The sequence below is a fragment of the Macaca nemestrina genome, chromosome 2 (genome assembly GCF_043159975.1).
Source record: "Macaca nemestrina isolate mMacNem1 chromosome 2, mMacNem.hap1, whole genome shotgun sequence".
Lineage (NCBI taxonomy): Eukaryota > Metazoa > Chordata > Mammalia > Primates > Cercopithecidae > Macaca > Macaca nemestrina.
The window spans coordinates 40,938,957-40,966,020 of record NC_092126.1 but is presented as its reverse complement, the minus strand read 5'-3'; the positions used below and the strand labels follow the sequence as shown (position 1 = coordinate 40,966,020).

The 27,064-nt window shown below is 48.2% G+C and overlaps 1 protein-coding gene across 7 annotated transcripts in view; it reads right to left on the bottom strand.

The window, feature by feature from the left end:
- Window positions 1–1,461: 1,461 nt before the first annotated feature.
- Window positions 1,462–27,064, bottom strand: part of LOC105469940 (muscle RAS oncogene homolog) — a 59,068-nt gene continuing 33,465 nt past the window's right edge. For 6 of the 7 annotated variants that reach the window (XM_011721576.2, XM_011721575.2, XM_011721577.3 and 3 more), the window contains 4 exons: window positions 9,514–9,667; window positions 8,407–8,506; window positions 6,360–6,439; window positions 1,462–4,811 (listed from right to left, as the gene is read on the bottom strand). In XM_011721576.2, the coding sequence (XP_011719878.1) occupies window positions 4,712–4,811; window positions 6,360–6,439; window positions 8,407–8,506; window positions 9,514–9,667 (434 nt within the window). In that variant the 3' untranslated portion in view covers window positions 1,462–4,711. Of the gene's footprint in view, window positions 4,812–6,359; window positions 6,440–8,402; window positions 8,507–9,513; window positions 9,668–27,064 lie in introns of all 7 variants that reach the window. The other variant, XM_024789179.2, reaches the window with a different exon arrangement.

The following is a 27,064-nucleotide window of genomic DNA, read 5'->3' as shown; positions in this document are numbered from 1 at the left end:
GGTCAAAAGAAGGTTTTGTTTTTCTTTAAGATGAGAAAGATCCAGTAGAGGGGAAAATTGGTGTTACAGAGGAGGGGTGAGAGGCCAGGATAATGCCTGGTATGTGCTACTGCTCGAGGAAGGGGCTTGGCTTCAGCCAGGAGCATGGAGGGTTCATCACTAACAACTAAGAAGGCAGAGCAGGTGGGTGCAGATGCTGCAGAGGGGGCAGAGAGGGTGAAAGAAGTCTGTGGAAATTCTGTTCAGCTGTTTTCAACCTTCTCAGTGACGCAGTGACGGAAGAAGTATCAACTGAGAGTGAGGGAGATTTGACACACACAGAGAAGGCAATGTGAAGATGGAGAAGTAAAAGATATGGAGGTGCTGGCCTCCAAAACTGGAGTGATGGAGCCACATGCCAAGGAATTTTAGCAGCTACCGGAAACTGGGAGAGGTAAGGAGCGAAGGCCCTCCTGGCACCTTCATTTCAGGGCAGTGATACTGAGTTTTGATTTCTGGTCTCCAGAACTGTGAGAGAATACATTTCTCTTTTAAGCCACTAAGTTTGTGGTAATTTGTTACAATAGCCACATGAAACTAATATAGAACTAGAGGAGAAAGAACTGACTTACCAGTTCCTAAGACCCACTGCCTTGTTCACTACCATATACCCAGCACCCACCCCAACGCCTAGCATACAGTAGTGCCCAATAAATATTTGTGGAAAGAACGAATAGGCAGGAAGACAGGCCTGAGTGGTCCACTACATCGCCTCTCCCCACAGTCTGCAGTCTAGCCTTCTCTGCCTCCAGCCCAGAGGGCATGAGAAGCATCCTCCAGCACCCAGGTTTACATGTTTCAGCTAGAGTTGCCCATAAGAGCTACCAAGAGAGGGTTTTGGCTTGTATTCCCTGGAAAACGGAGCCTGAGAGGTTCAAGTTGGCCAAGTACCCGCCGTATTTAATCAACAAAGAAGTGAAATCACATTGTGCCAAAGACTGTAACCCCAAGGATGGGGGAAGAGGGCAGTTTCCATGAAAAGGAATGTCAGGCAGATAATCCAATAGGTGTCCTGGACAAAGAGCACCGTTTCTGGGCTCCTCACCACAGTCCTACGTTAGCTTTAGTCCTCCAGCTACTTCGAGGTGCACATTATTGTCCCATTCACAGGCAGGGCAGCTTAAGACTAAGGCAGGTCATTTGCCCAAAGGCACACAAAGGTCAGTAGCAGGGCTAAAATCCAGATCTGCCCAGCATCAAGAGGCAGTGCCTCTAAATGCTGTGCTAGCCTGCCTTCATCCTTCGGCTCTGCGCAGGAAGGAGACACCCCATGGCCACCAGTGGGCTCCTCCTTACTTTAGATCTGGTTAGGACCAAGGTCATGCTCTGTAAGAGGTGGATGTTCCGGACAAAACACCAACAACTCACAATGTTCTCAGCAAAACTTCAGGAATATTGGAGTAAAAGGAAATAAGACAGGTACGTGTTTCTCTTCTTTATTAATCAGTCGAGATATACAAAGACTTAATAGAAAGTTACATAAAAGGCTCAAACATCATTGAGATCTTCAGGCATCGCTCTCGTTTCACAACAATGGCCACCTGTTAAGACTATGAAACAGAAGCTGGGCACTCCCGGGCGCACAATAATTCAAGTATCTTTCATTCCAAGTAAACTCGACATGGAATTTCAAACACGATGGGCTACCAATGCAGGGAACCTGTCTGTGGCTCCGGATTTGCTGTAATGTCTGAGGGGCCTTTGGGTTAGAGTTGCCACGTTAGTGGGTCATGTCTCCTGGCAAAGCGAGACAGGCCCCAGGAGGCCAGCCAGGCATTCTCCACAGCAAATGTCATGAGAAGGAGGTGGGAAAAGTCCTAAGAGAAACCATCCAGGTGTCCCCTGTGTGGCAAAGTGCACGGGTAGTAAGTGGCCATAGCCCGAGTGGAGAGGATGGCTAGGATTATCTCTGGAAAAAAAAGCAGCCCTCTAAAGAGGGTGTCAAATAGTGGAGGAAATCTGAGAGCACACAATGGCAAAGGCATGGGGTGAGGACATTTCAGGAAGGCTGTGCTCCAGGAGATGTGAGGGTAGCACTATTCTCCGGAAGACCAATGGGAACATGAGGATGTCAAACAGCCACAAGTCCCAGTTGGCTCCTCGGTCACGGTGTGGCGTGGCCAACCAGGTTTCCCAGTCTGACCCTGGTAGATGATGATGGAGAAGATGATGGAGGGATGCCACGGGGCACACTCTACACTTTACTCTGGCCTATCTGGAAGCTACCTCAGTCATGAGGGCCCACTTCTACAAATGGGGCATTATTTACTCATTTCACTTATGGGGAAATGAGTTCATGGGAGATGAAAGCTTACCAGAGGCTCAACAGCAGAGGCTACAGAAGACCAACCCTTAACTAGTCTCTCTCAGGCACTGTGGAGTTCAACTGTGAGCCAAGAGCAGGATGGATGAACAGATGCACTGTCCCTTCTGTCCCAACCATGTGGTTGAAATGCCTGTCTTCTCACCTTTATGGCCAAGGTCTCTCTTCTATGTCAGCTGATCTGCTTCCAGTGAGACTACCCCACTCAGTGCCGTCGAGGAGTGGGAGCTCCATGGTGGGTATGGGTTACGCTCGTAGTGGTTGGTGCCCAGCAGGAGTTTTCTGGCCGTGGACACCGCCCTGTGTGCAGGGCTTCTTCTCCTACTCCGCCATGCTCTCAGTTCTGAGCATCTCCATCCTCACTTCTTCCTGCCTGCCTTTCCTCCGCCTCGCCTCCAGTTTGCAGCTGCCATCAAACACACACGTACCTGCTGCAGATGCCACTTAGGGAAGCATAAGGATTGGGAAGAGCTTTGTCCTTTTAGTGTTTAAAATACCTCTTAACATTACAGGATCTAAGGAAACTCTGAAGTGCCTCATCTGGAATGTTCTCTCTTATCCTTCCTTTTAGGAACAGAAAAAGGGGCAATTTAGTCAAATAAGAAGTTTGATTTCCAACAAACAAAAGTCTCAACTATCTCCTTTTGTAGCAGAATCACTCTCCAGCTGGGCCCCTCAGTGCTGGTGATCTTGCCGAGGTGGGAACACGGCGCATTTTCAGAACCCAGGTGTCCTGGCATCTGGGTGGGTGCTCACTTTCCTCGGGTTTCTTTCTCCAGAGTGGCCAGGCCACCTGCTGAGGATATTCTAGTTTGCATAGTGACCTGATTTGTAACATCTAGAAAATAAGGTCACCAGCTGTGCTGCCTTATATTCTGACCTTTTCTTTGGTACACCGTTGTTCCTGTTGTCACTCCACTCCCACCCCAGCTGGAAAAACTCCAGTCTTTGGCTCACACCAGCAGCACCTGTGCGGGGGTGGGGCGGGTTGAGCATCATCAGGGAGCTGGGGAGACTGCCCCCTTGTGGAAGGTGTATGAGAGCCACACATCAGCCCAGCCTTCCTTACTTGTCAGATCATATTATAGTCAAGATTCAACAGGTCAATAAAAATTGCCAAAAAGGCAACCAGCACTACTTTTACAAATACTGGAAGGGGTCTGCTCATTGACTGGGCTTACAGAAGTGGTAGTCAGTTAACTCCAAGGGAAGATGGCTTCAGGTCTTGGTGCTGTTTTAGTGATAAGAGTATTGAATCGTTTTTGGTTACGATCCAGCATGAACTGGAGTTTTCTGCATGGTGTCCACATTAGGTTACTTTGACGTGTCAGTGTGTTCATATCAGAGAGGCACCAAGCAGCACAGCCAACGTGAAAAAGCAGCAAGAGACAGATCTGAGAAACCCAGAGCCTCCTCAGACCCCTGGGGAGGGCAGAGAACTTAACCCATATACTGTCTGAAAAACAAATGAACACGTTTGCAAAGCCAATCAGCTTACTTTAGTTTATACATTTCCAGGATAATGAAAACCCCTTTTAGAAGTGACATGCTCATGACAGCCACTCCCTTCAGCAAAATACAATCTGTTTTCTAATATTTGCATCCCCAACCATAGGAAAACCCTCTGGGTAAATACCTCTCTCTTCTCTCATTTCTAGGCCATGAGTAGGGTCTCTTTCCCTCCCAGGTTTGACCCATGGCCTGAGGCTTCCAGCTACAGTTCCCATTCACTTCTGTCCTCTCAGTCACTCTACTTTCAGATTGAGTTGAGTTTTGGCACTGATGGGAAAACTCAGTTAAAAAACAACAATATTCCAGATATGTTACCAGAGAGGTCTGCTGAACACTTGAAACTTCACGAGGCAGTGAGCCCAGACCCCTTTAATAAAATAACAATCACTAAAATAATTTAAAAATCTATAAAAGACATCCAAGCTCAGACACTGTGGATGGGGGGTAAGGGGAAGAAGCTTGTTCATGGCTTGTTTTGTACTTCGTATGTGGATAAACACTTCCACATCAAACCAACACTATGTAGTTACAAGAAACAGCACACCCACCGAGAGAGGGGCAGGAACTGGGTTGAATCAACACATGGGGAGGCCAGGGGCACTGGGATGCTGCTTCTGCTCACAGGCGGCTTCCTTGCTTCTTGTGAGAGGTGGGAAAGCTCGTGCCCTCTGAGCAAAGCCAGACCCTGTCTGCTCCCTGCCCACTCACCCTTCTCCCTTCCTGTACCAGGTCCTTGGGCCAAGGGTTGTGGTTAGAAATGGTTTCAGTGCAGTTAGGTGGGGAGGGGCCCCGAGGGATGGCCAGGCCACAGTCACTGTGCCCAGGGCCTCAGGCCTGTCACAAGATCACACATTGCAGTTTGTGGGTGCCTGTGGCCCGGTCTCCCCGCCATTTGGTTTTCTTCTTCTTCTTCTGGCTTTTTTCCGGAATCTGTTGCCTTTTGAAACAATGAAGGACAGAAAGACAAAGTCAGAATGGGCTTTGCTTCTCCTCTGCCCCTCTCCTCCCTAGCCCCAGATCTGAGGCAGAGGAGGCCTGTTGTGGCAGGGTTAGTGGGTGAGGGGATGGGGATGCCATGCCTCACCCAGTGATTGTCCTGGCCACTGGATAGCCTGGCAGGATAGCTTCTCTTGAGGCAATGAAACAGGGAGACAGGGGAGGGGATAACCTAAATCGCCCTACTGATGGGAATGACTGACATTATGTTGTGGCTACATTTACATAAATCATAAGCTACATCACGATTTGTCTCATAGAGTGCTGGTTTCTATTTCTGTGTTTCATAGTTTAAATAAAATGATGGGTCAACTAAGCATAAAAGCCATTTCATGTTTTCTGTTAACTTTTCCTATGTCTAAAACCTGACCTTGGCACTACTGGTTCACAACCAAGACATCACCATAGGCTACCTGATGGCAGCACGTCCTAATTGGAGGCAAAATGCCTAAGATAAAATAGTTTCTTTCCTTTTGTAAAGATGGCATTTCACTATGTTGCCCAGGCTGGTCTTGAACTCCTAGCCTCAAGCAATCCTCTTTCCTCCACCTCCACCTTTGCCTCTGAGTGCTGGGATTACAGAAATGAGCCACCACACCTGGATGAGAAAATCATTTTGAGAGTGCAAAACTGCCAGCCAGAACATAAAGTGAAGACTGTAATATTTCCTCATTATGCTGGGGAATAATGAGAAGATGAGCTTTTTAAGCATGTTGGGGGATGTGTGTATAGTGGGGGTTACAGCCCCGGGGCTGATCTCACAGCTCACCAGCAGCCCTTGGAGGCGCCAGCATACAGGCCACAAACTCAACGCACAGTGTCTGAGACCCACTGGTTAGGCTGCTGTGCATGTTGAAGAGTTGGGAAATGCGATAGATTGGTGACAGGAGATGCAGCCAGGAGGCTGTTTTAGTCATGAGTGCATGAGGTGATTAAGATCTGGACCCTGACCATGCAAAGGAATGTACAAGAAACTTTCATTAGGATTGCTGACAATACTTGAAGATTGACAGCTGGTGGGGTCAGGAAAGGAGATACGTGTGCAATGCCTCTGAAATTTGAACCTTGGAATCAGAATATTGGTTGTTCAGGGGAAATATCAAAGGGTGCTCTGATATCAGGACATGGAAGAGGAGAGAGACCTAGTTTGTACGGTGTTGAAAGCTTTGGCGTGAGGAGAACACTGAAGCCAGGCTGCAGGGAGCTGCCTTCCAGGGAGCCTGAGCCGCTGCCTCAGACAGGAAGGCATTTCCACTTAGCACGTGCAGCAGACTTCACCCACAAACCCGTCAGCAGCTGTGGGGAGGGCAGAGGTGGGTGGAAAGAGCAAAAGAAAGAAACGGAAGGAGGGACAAGAAATCCAAACATAGGCCCAGAATTCTGCAGTCTCATGGCCTCAGAAGAGGAGCTGCTTCCTCAAGCTCCCAGCTGCCTCCAGGAGCCAACCCATGCTGTGGAGGCCCGCTTCTAGGGAGGGGGCAGTGCTCACCTAATTACTCTCACGAGGTCATGGAAGGCTTTGTCGACATTGAGAGGTGGGTCCTTGGCACTGGTTTCTATGTACGGAATCTGGAAGGCAAAGCTCAACTTGGTCAAAGTGGCACAGAGATCCTCAAAGCCCTGTTCCACCCTTAAAAATGCTCAGAGGTTCTGAGGAACCCAGGTGCTTTCAAAACACGCCACAGAAGCCCCAGCCCCCAACAGCCTCAGGCATCACTTGGGGCTTCTCACTCTTTCAGGTTGGAAAGTGTTACTAATGGCTTTTCCAATTCCCTCTTGTTCTCTAGGCACAGAGATACTTAATAGCTCCCTAAAAATAGAATAAAGTGATCTTTTTACATACTTGAAGATGAAAAACTGTTTCATTTATTAAACTAAAATACATTCTGATTCTACCCATTTTTCTTTCTGAGGTCTGTTTCTCCACCTTGGGATGACTTCTGCCCCTCTTTCTGGGCCCCTCCAGAGTGGACACTGGTAGAAAAGGCTGAGGAGAGACTGGGCCATGACCAAGACTCTGGGCCCAGGTGACCCTGACCCATCTGTGCTGGCCCCCACCCCGGCCCAGCTCTTGTTTGGTCTGTATCTATGAGCCTAGGAGCTCAGCCATGTTTACACAAGGTTTTTGTCTGCACGTTCAATGCTGAGAAATCATCACCCGGCCAAAAAGGTACAGACAGCGGGAGATGTGACCATGGTGGCCCCACAGAGCAGGTTTCCAGGGCCAGATCTGCACCAAGCCTCGGGCTGGCAGAGGGAGGAGAACAAAGACTCTATGAGGTCAGGACACACTCACTCCTGAGCGCTCACCTTCTCCTACAGCAGGGACCCCGCCAAGGCAGGAAGTGTTCGTTCCCCAAAGGCGGGGAGCAGGGTGGGGAACACACAGGCCTCGCTTGATGAGACAGATGGAAGTAAACTGAGTGTGATTAGACTGAATAACTTGGTGATTTTTCATAAGTTTTTTCTGATTACAAAATTAATGCCTTTCATTATAATATGCTGGAAAAAGAAAAGCACAGTGGGGAAAAGAAAAATAACACTTCAAATGCATGGAGGAGGGTGACAGGGTAAGCTGTTGTTCTAGAGGAGTAGATTGTAAATCACTGCCCAGAACACAAACCAGTCAGTATCTTCCCATCCATCATCATCACGTGAGGTCAGATGTGCACACTTCTGCTGTAGCCAACAGACACACAAAGGGCAGAGCACAAAAGGCAGAGCTTAAGCCTTTGAAATATTCATTGGACAAATATTTGAGCCTCTGATAACACTAAATGGAAACTGCTCTTCATTGTGGGCTGTTTGGCTTTCCAGGTCTCACTATCCCTGACCTCATTTAGTCTCCACATTAACCCTCTGAGGTAAGCAAGTATCTCCATTCTGCAGCTCAGGAGACTGAGCTCAGAGTGACGCACTTGCTCAAGGTCAACAGCAGCCGGCAGAGCATCAGGGTTTGAACCGGGCACACTTTCCACTTTCTCCTGGCCCTGGTAAGAGGTGCTGAGGTCTGCTTTGGAGCCTCTTCCGGCTGGACACCAAATCCGGCCATGGCAAGTGCCCCTGATAAGTGGCCAGTACAGTCCTACGGGGCCCTTGTGAGTCAGGACAACGTGCTCCCCCGCACACACCCAGGGGAGGCAGGAAGGCACTGCAACTTGAGCTGGGACCTACCTGGAGCCCCTTCACATCCTGTACTCCTGCCGGCTCAGTAATGGCCCAGGCTCCAGGGCCTCAGACCACTGCCACCTGTGGTCCCACCCCATCGCTCAGAAGTCCCTGAGTTGTATGATCCCCCCCAGGTCCCAGACACCTTCTACTTTCTTTCTAGGGGATCTGCCTCTACCACTGAAGAAACACTGATGTGCATTACCTGGATTCCTGGAATTGCAGGATTTCAGCAGCAACAAGACTTAAACTAAGGGGAGCCCTTCAATAAACAATAGTTTCATTCCCAAAGACCAGGACTGCAGGGGTGACCAGGCAACAGCTTTTACACATCTCCTGACCCCCTCTACACACACGCACACACCTACATTGTGTTTGGTCGCCATTTCTTTTCCTTGCTCCCTGGTGATTTTCCTTAAGTGCATCAAATCGACCTTGTTGGCCACGAGGATCATCGGGAATGACTCCCTGGGAAACAAAGGAATAGCAGCTCTGTGAGGTTTCCACCACCCCTCACACCTAGTTAAGGTGGCGCAGCCACATCTCAGGCATAGCACAGTCAGCCTACAGCACCTCCCCAGTCAGCCTGGACTGCAGTCCCTTCCCTCCTCCTTTCCAGAGAGAGGTTAGGGTTAGGGGAAAGGGCCTGGGGGCTGCTGGCTATCTTGGCTTGAAGCCTCAGGTCCACTGCAAGGCCAATGGCGAGGCCTCGAGGGGCTGCTGGTCAGGGGCTGGCTCCCTAGACCTGGTTCCCATCTCTTGGGTCACTCAGATGTACCAACCACACAACCAGCTGCACAATTAGGATGGCTCCCAGCAGAAGGCATCAAGAGGCATGGTCACCGTAAAGATTCTTATTGACATGGGCCAAATTTTGTCCAAAACTGAATGAAATGACAATCTTACCGCATCTTTGGCAGCATTGGGTATTTCCATTTTTAAAAATTATAATTTGGCAGGTGAAAAATGGTACTTTACTATCTTCCTTATATTTATTTGATTAGCAAGAAAGTTGAATATTTTCCCACATCTGAGCCATTTTTGTTTTTTCTTTTGCAATTCATGTATTCAGAGTAAAACCCACAGTCATCTGTGGGAGCTTTATGTGTATGTACATGTGGCCCTTTACCTGGTAAACTGATTAACACTTTCTCTTTGGAATACATGTTAGCTAGATTTTTCTCTGTCTTTAATGGAATTTACTCAAATATTGTTCTTTTCCTATTAGTTTGTGTTTTTATTTTCATTACATAGCCTCTTTGAGACTCAACAAGACCAAATGAGTATAAACCAAATTTCAAATTATTTAATTACTCCACATAAGGCTTAAAAAAATCCAAGCCTTTAATTAGGGGCGAGAGAGAGAGAGACAGAGAGAGAGAGAGAGATTGAGAGAGAGAAGCGCGAAAGCGAGCGCGCCCTAGGAGGCAGGCGCAGGCCTCTTCCCAGTACTTTCACCTGTGTTTGATGCTCACCTGTCTTTGACACGCAGGATGAGCTGGTGGAAACGGTCCACGTGCTCGAAGCTGGCCTTGTCGGTGACGGAGTAGACGATGAGGAAGCCATCCCCCGTGCGCATGTACTGCTCCCGCATGGCGCTGAATTCCTCCTGCCCGGCTGTGTCCAAAACTGGGGTGGGATGAGGCCATTCAGGGGCTGTCCTCATCCACCCTGCAGCCCCCACAGCCTGCAGACTCCCAGACTCCCACACTGCTGCTGCTGTCCCTACCGTGGCTCAGTCCAAGCTGTCCCACGAGAGGCTACACAAGCTCTTTCTCTGGGGCTGCTCGAAGGGTCCCAGCTGAAGCCCCCCCGCCCCCACCTTGAAGCCTGCTTCAGGGTGAAGCTGTGACTTATTGTGGACCCACCAAACCCTTCTCCTCCAATTTCACCCCATGTGCTTACTGGGCCTAAGTTCTCTGATCTACAGAGGCGCCTCATGAAGTCAGTGATGAACCACATCATTATGTGCTACATAATCCCTCTGGCCAGACCTGGGCTTGGATCCCTGCTGCAAGGCCTATAAACTGTGACTCTTTGGGAGGTTGTCTGACTCTCTGAGCCTCCCCTTTCCTCCTATACAGATGAAAACAGTACCTCTACCTTGTACGCCCTAGGGCAGGAGAGCTTATTTATGGACATGCCTTGGGGAATGCCCTGAAGAGGCCATCTGGGCAGGAAGGGCGTCTCAGCCCCCAAGGGGACAGATACCAGGGAGACCCTGGGGGAGGAGTGGCCCCTCACAGCCAGGGCATTTCCTCCCAGGCTGGGACTGGAAACTCTTCCTCCTAACCCATCCATCCCCTCAACTACTCCTGCCCAAGTGCTCGCGCTCCTCGCCCCCACCTTCCTCCAGCCTCTTTCCTGCGGAGGGCAAGTCTCATCCCTCTGCTCACAGCCACAGCTCAGTAGGCAGGTGGGGTTCCTTTTAGCAGTGCAGGCCTGACCCCTTCCTGCCCTCCAGGAGAATGAAGTCTGAACCTGCAGCATCCTCCAAGCACCTGCTCATGGCTTAGCCTCCCCTGCATCTTCCCAGTCCCCCTGTCTGACCAGATCCACTTTCCCCCTCTCCCGGGAGGCAGGGGAGCGGCTGGTTACAGATTTTGGAGCCAGCCCACTGGGCAGTCTGGCTCCTCATGCCTGGGTGTGACCCCAGGCAAGCTACCCTCTCTGTGCCACCATTTCCTAAAATAGGGATGGTCAAGGTAGTTTTCAGTTAATAGATGTAATGCCCTCTGTGCAGTGCCTGGCACAAAAGCCCTATGGGAGGGTCTGCTGTGAGCTTGCCATCCTCACCGGGGTCTTCCCTCCCGCTCTGGCTACCCTTGCAGCCCAGGACGCTTTCCTCCAACTTCCCCTTCCCTCCCCTTCTCCATTGGCTTTGGTGAGTGGACTCTGACTTGGCTGTTGCTGGAGCCCCAGGACTGACGCCAGCCCCATGCCAATGCCTCCGGGAACACTTCTGGCCGCCCGTGTAGTTGTCCCCAGCAGGACTGTTAGCTCCCAGGGGTAATGGCAGGTCTGTGCCAGTCACCTGTCTACTCAAGGCCTGGCCAAAAAGTAGCCCCGAATAGTACCTGAATGAAAAATAAATGTGAAGTCTGTCCATTCTTATTCATTCATTTAAGGAATGTCTGAGTGCCTGCTGGGTGGCAGAAGTGTTCTAGGCCCTACGGACAGAAGGCAAATGAGACCAAATCCTTGCTTTTATGGGACTCACCATCTAGTAGTGAGACAGATCAACAAATGAATGGCTGTTATTTGAGTGGAGATAGATACACAGTGTGAAGAATGATATAGTTGGCTGAGGGTCACTGGCAGAAGTTGGTGTCATTTTGGATTAGGGAAGGAGGACCACTATCAGGAGGTGACATTTGAACAGTGACTAAATGAGGGGCCGGAGGGAGCCACATGGCCTAGCGGAAGAGCACCCCAGGCAGAGGAAACACAACAAATTCGAAGGCTCAAAGGTGGAGGCGTGCAAGGGCAAGAAGGGGAGTGAAGGGCGTGTGAAGGATGGAGAGGAGGTGGGGGCAGACGGTGGGGCCTGCCACACTGTGTAAGGTTCGCTTGGTTCTAAGCAAGACAGGGGCCACTGGAGAGTTTGCGTGAAAGAATGGCATACTCTGGCCAGGTGTGGTTGGCTCACTGCAACCTCTCCGCCTCCTGGGTTCAAGCGACTCTCCTGCCCCAGCCTCCCGAGTAGCTGGGATTACAGGCGCCCACCACCATGCCCAGCTAATTTTTTGTATTTTTAGTAGAGATGGGGTTTCCCCATGTTGACCAGGCTGGTCTTCAACTCCTGACCTCAGGTGATCCACCCGATGCACCTGATCCACTGAAGATGCAGGATTAGCCTCTAATTCCAGCGCTTTGGGAGGCCGAGGCAGGTGGATCACCTGAGGTCAGGAGTTCAAGACCAGCCTGGCCAAATGGAGAAACTCTGTCTCTACTAAAAATACGAAAATTAGCCAGGCATGGTGGCAAGCGCCCATAATCCCAGCTACTCACGAGGCTGAGGCAGGAGAATCCCTTGAACCCAGGAGGCGGAGGTTGCAGTGAGCCGAGATAGCGCCACTGCACTCCAGCCTGGGAGACAAGAGCGAAACTCTATCTCGAAAAAATTTTAAAAAATGAAAAAGAAAGAAAAAGAACAGCATGCTCTGGAGGACATCTTGAAAAGTTCATTCTGGCTGCTGAGGAAAACAGAGCAAGAGTGGAAGCAGGGACCCAGTGAGGAGGCTAGCACAAGAATCCAGGCAACACACACTGGTAGAGCCGAGGGCGGGGAGTGGGTGCTGCGGGAAGTGACCAGACCAGGGCCACTTTCCAAGACAGAGTCAACAGGAGCAGAGCTTTCTGGAGGAAAGTGCGGGGATAGAGAGGTGAGAGAAAGAGGCACTGAGGATGATGCCTGTTTCTGGCCTGAGTGTCTGGGGGAATAGTGATGTCAGATGCTGAGGTGGGGAAGTCTGGGTGAGAAACAGGGTTTGGGGGACTCAGTTTTTGACACAGGCTTCAGAGCCTATTAGACACCATGTTTGACTTCCAAAAGGTGTCTGGGGACTTAAGTCAGACATAGAGAAGAGAAGAGGGGGCAAGAGATACAGATGTGGGAGTTGCCAGTATATAGATGGCAAGGAAAGCCACAGGACAAGCTATCTGGGGACGCCTGGGAATCCACATCTCCTTAGGCAGGCACCTTTACACAGTACCCAAGAAAGTAGCCTGTCCCCACAGCCCATCATTGCTGGACATCCCCTGGAGTCATTCGGCACTTCAGAGGGGCCAGTGATGGACACGAGGACCCAAGAGGTGCCCAGGGCATAAAAGCAGCTCATGGCTACTTCTGCTGCTTCCCTGGACCTCAGTCTCATGTAGGAAATGAGGGGCGGGGCTCCGGGACCAGTAGATATCCTTACAGCTCTTATATCCTAGAACTACTTCATCTGGATGTGAAATGAAGAGGTCAGAAGACAGGACCTACAGCCAAGGACCAGGCAGTTTCCCCTGTATTTCCCAGGAGGGAGCAGGAAGACCACACCTTCAACTAGAGGGACTGCAGCCTTTTTTTCTTAGGAAAAAAAAAGAATTCCACTCAGAACTGCAATTAATAAAAGAGATGGAAACAGCATGCATTTGGCTGAAGTGTGGATGGAAAGGCCTGAATTGAAAAGCAGAAGATGGCTGGGCTCGGTGGCTCACACCTGTAATCCCAGCACTTTGGGAGGCCAAGGTGAGTAGATTACTTGAGGTCAGGAGTTGAAGACCAGCCTGGCCAACATGGTGAAACCCCATCTCTACTAAAAATATAAAAAATTAGCTGGGCGTGGAGGTGGGCACCTGTAATCCCAGCTACTCGGGATGCTGAGGCAGGAGATTTGCTTGAACCCGGGAGGCGGAGGTTGCAGTAAGCTAAGATCGCATCATTGCACTCCAGCCTAGGCAACAAGAGCGAAACTCTGTCTAGAAATAAATAAATAAATGAAAAAGAAAAAGCAGAAGACATTAAGGCAAGATCGTAATTCACATATTTATAGATTTTGAAGGTATATATTATCTAAACAAAAACTAGAGATCTAGGATATTTTAAAATATGTTCAAATTAAAAAAAAATAATAAGGAGTTGAAAATCAAAATGGGCCCTATGGAAAGGAAAAATAGTCATCTCAGACATTGAAGGTCTTAGAAATTATATCACGCAGGCTTTCTGAAAGAATTCTTACAAAGTAAAAAATAAATCCATGAAAGAGAAAGATGAGTGATACTACAAACAGTGGTAAGAGAAGGAAACAGCAAAACATAAGAGTTAAGTTTAAGGCCAGTGCAGTAAGTTCAAGCCTATAATCCCAGAACTTTGAGAGGCTGAGGTAGGATGATAGTCTGAGGCTGGGAGTTCGAGACCAGCTTGAGCAATATAGTGAGACCCCATCTCTACACATTTTTAAAAGAACAGGCAAGTTTAACTAAATGTTGTTGCATAATTTGAAGAGAATAGATGATAATGTGGAACTAAAATCTATGATGATCCAATGTGTAAGGGTAGGAGCCAGGAAAAAAGTAAGTACTCATTTGTCAAGAGGCTAATGATCCTGATTACATCTAGATGCTGACAGAAAAATATGAGTATACATACACGTACATATATAGCATAACCACTAGTAGAACAGAAGTAAAACCTCAAACTTCCTAAGCAGCAGAGGAAAAATAGGAAAAAGTAAGTGAAACCAATCCAATAAAAGGCAAAAATAAACTTAACAAAAATAAGCAAATACAATAAAAAGTAGGCATGAAATAAGATAGCTGAAATAAATCTATGATTCACCACAATAAATGCAAATGGATTAAATTCACCTATTAAAAGCAGATACTAAATACAAAACCCATTTGCCTGCTTTCTTACAAAGACACATATAAAGCAAAATGACAGAAAGGATGAAAAATGGAAGGATAAAAAGACAATGCCAGTCACATGGTAACCAAAATAAAAGAAGTGCGTCTACAAATTGGAAAGGTACAAGCATCAAGAAGTGCCACGGTCATCAATCATAAGCATCTAGGCATGTTGCTTAAATATGTATGTGGACAAAAAAACGGATTTTTAAAAACAGCAGGAATTGACAAATTCCAATAATCATTATGAGAGACTTGAAGAGGCCTCTCTTAAATATAGAACAAATGATCTTCAGAAGCAATGTCCTATCATTAAATAACAAAATTGAAAGACTTGGCTGGGCAAGGTAGCTCATCCCTGTAATCCCAGCACTTTGGGAGGATAAAGTGGAGGATCGCTTGAGCCCAAGAGTTTGAGGTTTCAGTGAGCTACATTCTTGCCACAGAACTGCAGCCTCTGGGGCAGAATGAGAACCTGTTTCTAAAAACAAAACAAAATTTAAGCTTATTCTGAGAGACAGAGAGAACAAACTTTATACTCAAATAGTAAACAAACTTTTTTTATTTTTTTATTTTATTTTATTATTAAAAAAATTTTTTTTGAGATGGAGTCTTGCTCTGTCACCAGACTGGAGTGCAGTGGTGCAATCTTGGCTCACTGCAACCTCTGCCTGCCAGGTTCCAGCAATTCTCCTGCCTCAGCCTCCCGAGTAGCTAGGATTACAGGCATGCACCACCACGCTCGCTAATTTTCGTTATTTTTAGTAGAGATGGAGTTCCACCATTTTGGTCAGGATGGTCTCAAACTCCTGACCTCGTGATCCACCTGCCTTGGCCTCCCAAAGTGCTGGGATTACAGGCATGAGCCACTATGCCCCGCCGTGAAGCATTTTAAAACACACATCAAATTTGGCCATATATTAGGTCATAAATAAAAATTTCAACAAATTCCAAAAGGCAGAAATCCTATAGGCTAAGTTTTGTCCTTTATCTGAAATGCTTGGGACCAGAGGTGTTTCAGATTTTTTATTTTTAGAAGATTCTGGAATATTTGTATATACATAATGAGATCTCTTGGGGATGGGACTTAAGTCTAAATACAAGATTCATTTATATTTATACACATAGACTGAAAATAATTTTATACAATATGTCCAAGAATTTTGTGTATAAAACAAAGTTCATGTTAAGTACTTATATGTGGACTATTCACTGTGGCGTCACATAAGTGCTCAAAAAGTTTCAGATTTTGAATCATTTCAGATTTCAGATTTTTGGACTGCAGATGCTCAACCTGTACTGTAACAGGATCAGAAATGAACAGAAACAAGAGTATAAGAGAATCTAGCGACCTGAAAATGTTAAAAGCCATACTCCTCTGTAACTCTCCAGTTAAAAAGCAGAAATCACAGTTTAGAATTCAAGGACAATCAACAGTAATAAAACCTCTGATTTAAGGCCAAAGTGGTACTTAGAGAGGAAAATTATAGCTTTAAATGCATTTCAGAAACTAAAACTGAAAATTAACTAAACACTTAAATCAAGAGGCTAGAAAAGGAAAAATAAATAAAATAAGAGAGAAAGAAAAAGATATCAATAAAAGTAAAAATTGCCAGAGTAGGAGGAGGGGAAAGTAGCTGATATCTAAAAATCAAAAGCAGATTCTTTCAAAGAACCAATTTTTAAAAACCCAACTTTTAGCAATTCTTATCAGAGAAAAAAAGACAAGCATTTGGAATGAGAAAAGGCCTCTGACTATGGATACAGCTATATATTTAATTATGGAGAAAAACATACACAGTTTGATAATAATAAATTTCCAATTCTCAACGAAATGGATGGTTCAAGAAATATAAATGATCAAAATTGGCTCCAGAAAACATATAAAACCTGAATACACTAATAATTACAGATAAAACAGAAGGGACAAAATCTACCCCAGGAATGGTATGAAGCTATCCATTGGTCTGGGAGGGCTAGCAGGCGAGAGGGGTGTGTGGCTGAGTTGGGCCTGCTCCCAAGTAGCACTAGCCCACCCCTTGTCTAGTCCACCCCTCCACACACATACACCTGGAAATGCCTGGCCACAGGCCCCTTGTCAGCAGTTCTGATTCCAAGGCTTCCTGCGGGAGGGTGAAGATAATGGGCAGCTACGCTTTTAAGAAATTATGATCCTGCCTGCATTCCACATGCCTGATGTCATGAAGGTAGGAGGACTCCAGAGACAGAAAGTATTAGTCACTGTGGAGAAGAGGTATGCTGCCAATGTGTGTGTGCGTGTGCGTTTGTGAGAGACAGACAGACAGATAGACAGAGACAGAGAGGCAGCCAGACCGGGGGAGGAGGAAGGGGAAAGATAAATGGAGAGACAGGGTCAGTGTTGTGCACAACTGTCTGCAATGCTCCAATCCTCGCACTTGAGGATCAAGGGATCAAGGGGCCCAGCAGCTTTGCAAAGGAGGATTTAACAGAGACCCTGGAACTGCTGGGAGCCTGGGGACTTCAGATGCCAAGGCAAGCCCCACATGCTGGCAAGGCATGCAGTCCCAGGCAGGAGGGCAGCCAGCATGGAGGGGCACCAGCCTGGGGCCCTGATGTAATGGTTAAGACCTTCTCCTCCTCCGCCTCACCTCTCCCCCTTTTCTCTGCTTCTCCTCCTCCCTTGTCCCCTTCCTGCTCCCTCCTGGGAAATACTAGGGAAACTGCCCATGCCTGGGATTACAGGCGTGAGCCACCTTCTCTCTCCCTCCTCCACCCAGGCTTCCAGAGGGAGAAAAGTCACAGCATGAGCTCTAGGGGCTCCGACATTGGCCCACAGCCCAGGGTACGGTCAAGATCTTTGGCTAAAAGTGGTCCCACCCACCGTGCTCCTGCTGGCAGCCAGCACTGTGCCAAAGGCTTTATACACACCCGCTCTCTCAGTCCTCTTCACAGCCTTGGAAGGAAGATATTACCATCCTCCTAGTATAGATGGGGACACTGAGGTCCAGGAGTTACAGGAACCCACTAAAGGCCACACACCAGGAAGAAAGGTGTTCCTATTTCCCTAAGGTCCAAGTGTCCCAGCCTGTCCAGTCATTTTTCTTCAACCAGAACCACCACTGTCTGGCCATCCTAGAACCGGCTGGGCTGTATCTCCATTCCAAGCCTTTGCCCAAGCCATGACCTCCATCTAGAATGCCCTTTCCCCTCCTCTCCACTGGCCGTCCCAGCCGCCCACCAGCTGGGATGCAGTCCATCTCCCCTCCTCCTCACAAGAGCGCCCAGCTTCTGACCTCCATCTTTGAACCCTTCCTGTTGCATGTGTCATCGATTCCTCCAAGTTTGGGCCTCTGGGCCTGGCTCAGCTCCTCACCATGGGATAGAGTCCCAGAATGTAGGAGCCTGGCTTTCATTTCCCTGGGCCCACAAAATCTTCGGCACCCAAGGAAGGCTCAAAAAATACTTGCAGAACGACTAGACGAATCATCTGCACTCTACAGGAAATGCCATCACTGGGTTAAAACAGCCCACTCCGGCTTTAGGGGAAATCACTAAAAACTGACTTTTAAACTGTTATGACACACGGCAGGGAGCGGTGGCTCACACCTGTAATCCCAGCACTTTGGGAGGCCGAGGCAGGTGGATCATGAGGTCAGGAGTTTGAGACTAGCCTGGACAACAAGGTGAAACCCCATATCTACTAAAAATACAAAAATGAGCCGGGCATGGTGGTAGGCACCTGTAATCCCAGCACCTTGGGAGGCTGAGGCAGGAGAATCACTTGAACCTGGGAGGGGGAGGTTGCAGTGAGCCAAGATCGCGCCACTGCACTCCAGTCTGGGCAACAAGAGTGAAACTCTGTCTCAAAAAAACAAAAACAAAAACTTTTATGACACCCCTTCAGGGTGAAATAAGGGTCATGGAATATCAAGCAATAGAGAAAACAATTTCTAGAGATAATATGCCTCCAAGGGCCATACCTAAAGTTTTCTTTTTTCTTTTCTTTTTCTTTTTTTTTTTAGACAGAGTCTCATTCCATCACCCAGGCTGGAGTGCAGTGGTACAATCTCAGCTCACTGCAACCTCTGCCTCTTGGGTTCAAGTGATTCTCGTTCCTCAGCCTCCCAAGTAGCTGGAATTACAGACGCATGTCCCCACTCCCCGCTAATGTTTGTATTTTTAGCAAAGATGGGGTTTTGCCATGTTGGCCAGGCTGGTCTTGAACTCCTGGCCTCAAGTGATCCGCCTGCCTTGGCCTCCCAAAGTGCTAGGATTACAGGCATGAGCCACCGTGCCCAGCCCCATGCTAGAGTTTTCTATGTATCTCTAATTCACAAACCCGTCATGGGAGGCAGGAATGATTATGCCCATTTTACAGAAGAATAAGGTGAGGAAGCTTAAGAACAGATTCAAAAAAATAATGTCACTTAGTTGTACAAACATAGTGATGAAGGGTATTTACTATTTTAATTTGTGCTCCCCTTTCTGGGTAATGGGTGTGTATAGAGTGGGGTTGGGTGCTGGGCAAAAGGGCTGATGCACTCACCACGCACTGTTCCTAGAAAAACGGCTGCTTTCTTGAACTTCTCCAAAATGCTGGCAGGGTGCAGACAGCCAGGACACCTGGGACTCCCCAAGGGGAAGGGGGCTAAAGTCCTGTAGTGGGCACCAATTGGCTCCCTGGTGACAGGGAAGAGTCCCTTTGCCAGTGGCCCCAACCTCCCTCAACACCCTGGCTTAAGGATAGCATCAGGGGAGAAGCGCCGGCCACCAGCTTTAGGGGTTGCTCATGCTGGAGGCCACACTCCTGCAGCTGTGGGGAATGGAGTGAGGGGGTCTTGGGATAAGTTTTCACAAGGCCCATGATCCCCAGAATTGGTGTACAAACTGCATATGTGTGTACACATTCTGGGGAGATGGTCTATGGTTCTGTGGGATTCTTAGAGGAACCTAGAATCCTCAATGCTGCTCTCAGGGAAGGAAGAGAAGAAAGGGGAAAGGACAGCAGGGGTCTCAGCTGTGTAACTAGAGGCCAGGAATATCATGCGAACAGATGGGGGCCTGGCAGTGCAGAGAAACAGGGAGGCAACTGGGAGCACTGGCCTATAATCCCACTCCACCTTGCAATCCCTCTGGGAGGCTGGCATTTGACAGGTGAAGAAACAGAGGCAGGGCAAGGCTAGTGATTTGCTTAGGTTCATATGGCTAATGAGCAGTAGAGGCAGGATTTGAACCCACGCCCATCCGATTCCAAGCCTTGCTCTGCTTCTCACACCAGCCTGTCTTTGAGCAGGGAGTCAGCAGTGGCATCCCCACAGCCTGTGAAGAACAGCAGGTCTAAAAGGAGGGGTGAGGACAGAGTTGGAGGACAGAAGCCTGGAGGCTGCTTCCTGCATTCACTCCACTTGCTTACACCAAACTCTCCACCTACTCCGCACCTGCGCCTGGGCAGCCAAGGGTAGCAGGGAAGCGAAAATTCATGAGTGCACTGGCTTCTCCCCCTTTAAAGGCCTGAGCATCAACTTCCAGGGCCTTCAGAGTGTCCGCCATCCTTCTCCATCATTCTCCCACTGCCTGGGTGACCACCACCCGCCCCTCCTCTTCTGCCAAAGCTTGCACTCTCAGCTCAGGAATTGAAACAGGGATCCAACAGGAGATAAATTCCACATGCTTGCACCCCACATCACCCACCTGAGAGGCATGGGGCCCCTCACACACTGCTGGGAGGAATGTGAAACAGTGAAGCCACTTTGGAAAACAGTTTGGTAATTCCTCAAAGTGTTAAACATAGAGTTACCAAATGACCCCCAGCAATTCCACTTCTAGGTATATACCCAAGAGAATTGAAAGCAAGTTTTCACATGAAAACTTGCACATGAACAGTCACAGCAATATTACTCACAATGGCCAAAAGCAGAAACAACCCAAATGTCCATTGATTGATGAAAGAATAAACAAAATGTAGTATATGGCCAAACGCAGTGGCTCACGCCTGTAATCCCAGCACTTCAGGAGGCTGAGGCAGGCAGATCACCTGAAGTCAAGAGTTCGAGACCAGCCTGGCTAACATGGTGAAACCCCCTTGCTAATAAAAATACAAAAATTAGCTGGGTGTGATGGCACACACCTGTAATCCCAGATACTCAGGAGGCTGAGGCAGGAGAATTGTTTGAACCCAGGAGGCAGAGGTTACAGTGAGCCAAGATCGCGCCATTGCATTCCAGTCAGGGCAACAAGAGTGAAACTCTATCTCAAAAACAAAAAACAAAATGTAGTATATCCGTACACTAGAATATCATAAAAAAGAATGGAATTCTGATACACATTGCAGCAGGATGAACCTGGAAAACACTGTGCTAAGTGAAAGAAGCCAGGCGCAAGAGACCATGTGCCATCGCATTCCGTTTCCATGAAACATCCGGAGTAGGCAAATCCATAAAGGCAGGAAGTAGATTAATGGTTTCAGGGACTGAGGAGGGGGGACAATAGCGAGTGAGTGCTCATGGGTAAGGGGGGTTTTGAGCAAGGGAGGGGATGGATACTTTCAGGAATGAGTGGCAGTGATTACAACGATTACTGATTTGTTAATCAATCAGCAATATGTGGTTGCACAACTCTGTGAATACACTAAAAACCACTGAACTGTACATATGAATTTCGCATGTGAATTTTATCTCAATAAAAAAAGTTATATGAGAAAAAAATCAACACACCTCCCTTCCTGTAAAACACATGCCCTCTCTCTAGGGTGGATGACCCAGCCCTGCTCCTAAGACCACCCTCTCCAGCTGGGCACTGGCTCCCGGTCCCTGCCACCTGTGCGAGGACACTGCTGCAACTGTTGTTCCTTCATCATCCTATTCTCTATTGGTTTATTTCCACCAGCAGGTAAACGTACTCTAATTTCTCTCATCTTAAAACAAAAATACATTGGCCGTGAACAGTGGCTCACGCCTGTAACCCCAGCACTTTGGGAGGTCAAGGCAGGTGGATCACCTGAGGTCAGGAGTTCGAGACCAGCCTAGCCAACATGGTGAAACCCCGTCTCTACTAAAAATACAAAAATTAGCTGTGTGTGGTGGCAGGCACCTGTAGTCCCAGCTACTCAGGAGGCTGAGGCAGGAGAATCGCTTGAACCTGGGAAGCAGAGGTTACAGTGAGCCAAGGTTGTGCCACTGCACTCCAGCCTGGGTGATAGAGTGAGGCTCTGTCTCAAAAAATAATAAATACATAAATAAATATTTTTTAAAAACTCAAAAATACAAAAAAATGAAGCACAAAAATTTACAAATAAAGCTGGGTACAGTGGTTCATTCCTGTAATCCTAACACTTTGGGAAGCTGAGCTGGGAGGATCACTTGAGCCCTGGAGTTTGAGAGCAGCCTGGGCAACAAAGTGAGACTCTGTTTCTACAAAAAATACAAAAATTTGCCAGGCCTGTGGTCCCAGCTACTGGGGAGACTGAGGTAGGAGGATTGTGGGAGGTCAAGGCTGCAGTGAGTCGTGATCATGCCACTGAACTCCAGCCTGGGTGACAGAGCAAGATCCTGTCTTAAAAACAAACAAAAAAATTACAAATTAAAACCCCGCCCCTAGGCCTCACCTCTCCCTCCCACTACTGTTCATTTCCGTCTTCCCCCTTACAGAAACACTTCTTGCCTATCCTCGCTGCCCGTTCCTCCTCTCCACCACTCTTTCTTGAACCCACTCTCATTAGACTTTCATTTCCAACCATTCCATCAAAACGGATCTTGTCAAGTCTCAAATGACCTCCATGTCACTAAATCCAATGGGTGCTTCTCAGTTCTTCACCCTGCTGGGCTCCTGGCCGGCCTCTCATGCAGTTGATGGTCCCTGCCTTTGTGAAGCACCTTCTTCACTTGGCTGCAGGATGCCACTCTGGCCTTGGTCTTTATCCAACTGCAGTGACTGGTCCTGCCCTGTCTCCTCTTCTCCCCAGCCTCTAAACATTGGTGGGTCCTTCTCTAACCACAGTCACATTCTTGGTGATCTCTCATCCTGCAGCTTTATAGGTCACCACCCAGATTTCCATCCAGCCCATACGTCTCCCCTCCTACAGGCTTAGATATCCAGCTGCCACCTTGACTTCTACTTGTATGTGTGAAAGGCATCCTGGATTTAACATGTCCAAAATTAGACTCTTGATTTCCCCCCAAAACTTGTTTTTCACTGTTCTTCCTAATCTTGATAAATGTAACTCTATTCTACTGGTTCTTCAGGCCAAAGATGCTTCCCTCTCTAATAACCTCATATACTCCATCGACAAATCCTGTCGTCTCCTCCTTCAAAACACATCCAGAATCTACCCTTCTTACCACCTCCTCCACCAATGCCCAAGCCCACCATCAGGAGCTTCTTTACTGGTCTCTCCGATTCTGTCATGGTTCCTCTGTGTTCCATCCACACCAGGGCCAGAGTGAGCTCTTCTCACTCGCCGGGCCAGGAGGGCAGAGGGATAAGGAACTGAGAAGTACCCATGTTTTAAACACGTTAGATTATGTCCTTCCTCTGCTCAAAAATCCTCCAACGGCTTCTCATTTACCTACAAAACCCCACGAGATCAATCCCTTCCAGCTACCTACCTGACCTCTCTCCTACTAGCCATGCTCTCACTTGCTCCCCACTCTGGCTTCCTAGCTATTCCCCACACAGGCCAGGCACACCCCTGCCTTAGGGCCCTTGCACCTGATACTCCCACTGACTGAGATTCTCTTCCAGATACAGGTGCAGCTTTCTCTTTTAGGTCTCTGCTCCAACATTCCCTTATCAGGAAGGCCCTCCTTGACCAGCCAAAACAAGAGAGCAACCCCTGCCTCACTGTGATTCCCTTACCTTGTCTTATTCTTCATCGCAGCACTTATCACCACCTGACACCATATGTATTTGTTTATGCTCTGTCTCCTCACCCCACTGAAACATAAGCTTCATGAGAGCAGGGACTTCGATTTGCCAATTGCTACATCCTCAGAGCCCAAAAGAGAGATGGATACATTAGCAATTATTTGCAGAATGAATGAGTGAACATATCCAGGTACACAGGACTCAGGGTTCAATTCACACAACTCTGGGTGGAGAGGTATATCCCTAAGTCAGGGGCTCAAGCCTCACTCTTGGACCTCCCTAGACACAAGGACACATGTCAGTGGCCCATGATCCATACAGGTGACGGGACCTATTCTTGAAACCATCAAGCCACCTCATAAATAATGTAAACCAGACACAGTGGCTCACATCTGTAATCCTAGTGCTTAGGAGGCCAAGGTGGGAGGATCACTTAAACCCTGGAGTTTGAGGCTGTAGTAAGCTATGATCATGCCACTGCACTCCAGCCTAGGTGATATAGTGAGACCCTGTCTCTAAAAATAACAATAAAAACAACAATAATATACATCATATTAAAGCGATCACTGCAACAATAGCATCTACTAAGGTCTGCTATGTGCCAAGCCCCTTGCAAGGTGACTTGTTTCCCCCCTCACTCAATAAACAATAATTAAACACCTAATAGATGCCAGGTCTGGGCTGACATCAGAGATACAATGGTGGGCACGGCCCTTTTCCTCAAGGAACTCACAATTTATATTTTGTTCATTTATCCTTTGCAACAACTATGGGGTGTATCTCATTTGGATACAGATCCCACTGATGCGGGTGCAAGGTCTTTGTCCAGAGGCAGCCCAAAGGGAGGAGGAGCCCCAGTCACCAGAGCCAGGGCGTGGGGAGCACAGGCCGACAGAGGCAACACTGAGGCCCAGGGAAGGTAGCATCACCCAACACAATGGCAGACAGGGGAGGTCTCAGATCTATTGGTCAGGCTGGTGTGCTTGGCCCAAACTGGTCACGTGACTTCTAACAGTGACCAACATGAAGTTCTGAAACTCAGGCAAAACGCCACATTAACTGCCATATATGACCTGATTGTCAGCAAGGGAAGTGGAAAAACACTTGGATTTTGGGATGCTGACAAATTTGGAATGAGCCCGGGCTGTGCTAAGAGTTGGGTGTGGGGAGTTGCATATTCCACTCACACCTTCACCACTGAGTCCAAGCCTCACTGAGCTGACTCTAGGTCTGTGGCTGGAGGGGGCTCCCTCAGCTCCAAGTCTGGCTAGTGGGTCTGGGAAGGGCCCCTGGGCGCAGGGCAGCAGCGGCAGCAGCACTTTTCCAGTGGTAGAGAGTACTTCACTATTTTACCAATAGAGCAGCAGTACTGAGGTACACTGGCTGCAGAGCAGCTGTGCTCACCTGGAAAGTGATTTACTCTCACTTCACTAATCTCAATTTCACAGAATTGTCACAAGGATGAAATAAGGCATCCTTGTAAGAGACCTTAGTATGAGGCCTTCAAGAAAAGTCTGGTCGGTAGTAACTGCTATCACCGCTCTGAGGACAGACAGCAAAAGAAGATCTGGGAAGAGATCTGTCAGCAATGTGAGGAAGGCCTTTCTACCAGCGAGCACTGCCCTGGGCACAGTGGAGATCAGTGAGGCATTTCAGCAGCGTGGCTGATGCAGCAGGGACAAAGGGTCAGGCCCAGGCCTGCAGGGCTGGATTGCATCATCTCAGGCCAGCAGCCATGCTTCCCCATGAAGGGAAAGAGGGAAATTCCTCCCACATCACTGCTGGCAGGGGAAGGGCAGCTTCCCCTTGGTGGGGGACAGGCCAGCTCTGCCTGCACCCCATTCTTAGTTGGGGCCTATGGAGAGTGCCCACTCTAAAGCTGGCCTAAGGCCTGCTGAGCATAAAGCCCCCTGGTAAAGCTCCTGGCTCAGGAAAAAAAAAACTCTCAATAAATGTTCCTTTTCCTCTGCCTGTCCTTCCAATGTCCTCCTCTCCTCCCCATCTCCAGAAAGAATGTGGATTCAAGTGTGCGGGGAAAAGCCAGGTTCAGGCCCCTCTGAGAAGACAACAGCACTTGTGTCTGAGGTTTGGGCAGAAGCCAGGGTGGAAATGTCCCAGCTTCTGAGGGTGCAGGAGAAGAGCCAGGCTTTTGCTCTTTGAAAACACTGGGCCCTTGCTGAGGAGACGGAGACAGAGAGGTTGTGGAGCTGGGCCCAAGAGCCCCAAGGTGGGAAGCGGTGTCTGGAGACCCAGGGCCCACTGCTGTTCTCCACTGATGGAAGAAAGATGCGAAGTTCCAGAGGCTGGCTGGGCAGAGGGCAGGGCTGGGAGACAGAGGGTGGGGAGGCCCAGAGACATCTGCCCTGTTGTAAGTGGGCAGAGGATTTGGTCAGCATCCCACCCTAGAGGCCCAAGGCCTGGGCCAAAGCAGGAGGTAGTGGGACGGGGTGGAGGACACGCTCGGCAGGGTCAAGAAGCCCAAGATCCGGCTCTCCAGCTAGCTAGGTCTCACCCTAGGCTAGTGACCTCTCCATCTGTACCTCAGTTTCCAATATTGTAAACTGAGGGGCTTAGCAGCCTTCTATCCCTAGCCAACAGAAAAAATAGGCACACAAGAACTCTAAGACAAAAGAAGGAAAGCAGGGACCTGAACAGATATTTATATACCATGCTCATAGCAGCATTATTCATAATAGCAAAAAGGTGAAAACCACCCAAGTGTCCATCCACAGATGAACAGATCATGAAAACATGGTATATCCATACAGTGGAATGTCATCCGGCTTTAAAACGGACAGAAGGCCGGGTGCGGTGGCTCATGCCTGTAATCCCAAAGTGGATCACAAGGTCAAGAGATTGAGACCATGCTGGCCAACACGGTGAAAATACTACCCGTCTCTACTAAAAATACAAAAATTTTTAGCGTGTGGCGCGCGCCTATGGTCCCAGCTACTCGGAAGGCTGAGGCAGAAGAATCACTTCAGCCCAGGAGGCAGAGGCTGCAGTGAGCTGAGATCATGCCACTGTACTCTAGCCTGGCAACCGAGCGAGACTCCATCTCAAAAAAAAAAAAGGAAAGAAATTCAGAACATGCAGCAACATGGATGAACCTTGAACAGATTGTGCTAATTAAAATATGCCAGCCACACAAAAGGACAAATATTATTCTACTTATCATAGCACTTAAATGAGGCATCTAGATTAGTCAAATTCAGAGACAGAAAGTAGAAGCCAGGCGCAGTGGCTCATGCCTATAATCCCAGCACTTTGGGAGGCCAAGGTGGGTGGATCACCTAAGGCCAGGAGTTTGAGACCAGCCTGGCCAACACGGTGAAACCCCATTCCTACTAAAAATACAAAAATTAGCCAGGTGTGGTGGTGCATGCCTGTAATCCCAGCTACTCAGAAGGCTGAGGCAGGATAATCACTTGAACTCAGAAAGTGGAGGTTGTAGTGAGGCGAGATCACGCCACTGCATTCCAGCCTGGGTGACAGAGTGAGACTTCATTTTAGAAAAAATAAAGAAAGAAAGTAGAATGGTGGTTGCCAAGGACTGAGGAGAGGGGAAAAAGGGGAGTTAGTGTTTAAGGGGCAAGGGATTAATAACCCGAATATATAAGAAACTCAAACAACTCACTAGCAAGAGAAAATAAAATAAAATTCTGATTTAAAGGGCAAAAGACCTGAATAGGCATTTCTCAAAAGAAGACAAACAAATGGACAGCAGGTATATGAAAAAATTATCAACATTGCTAATCATCAGAGAAATGCAAATTAAAACTACAATGA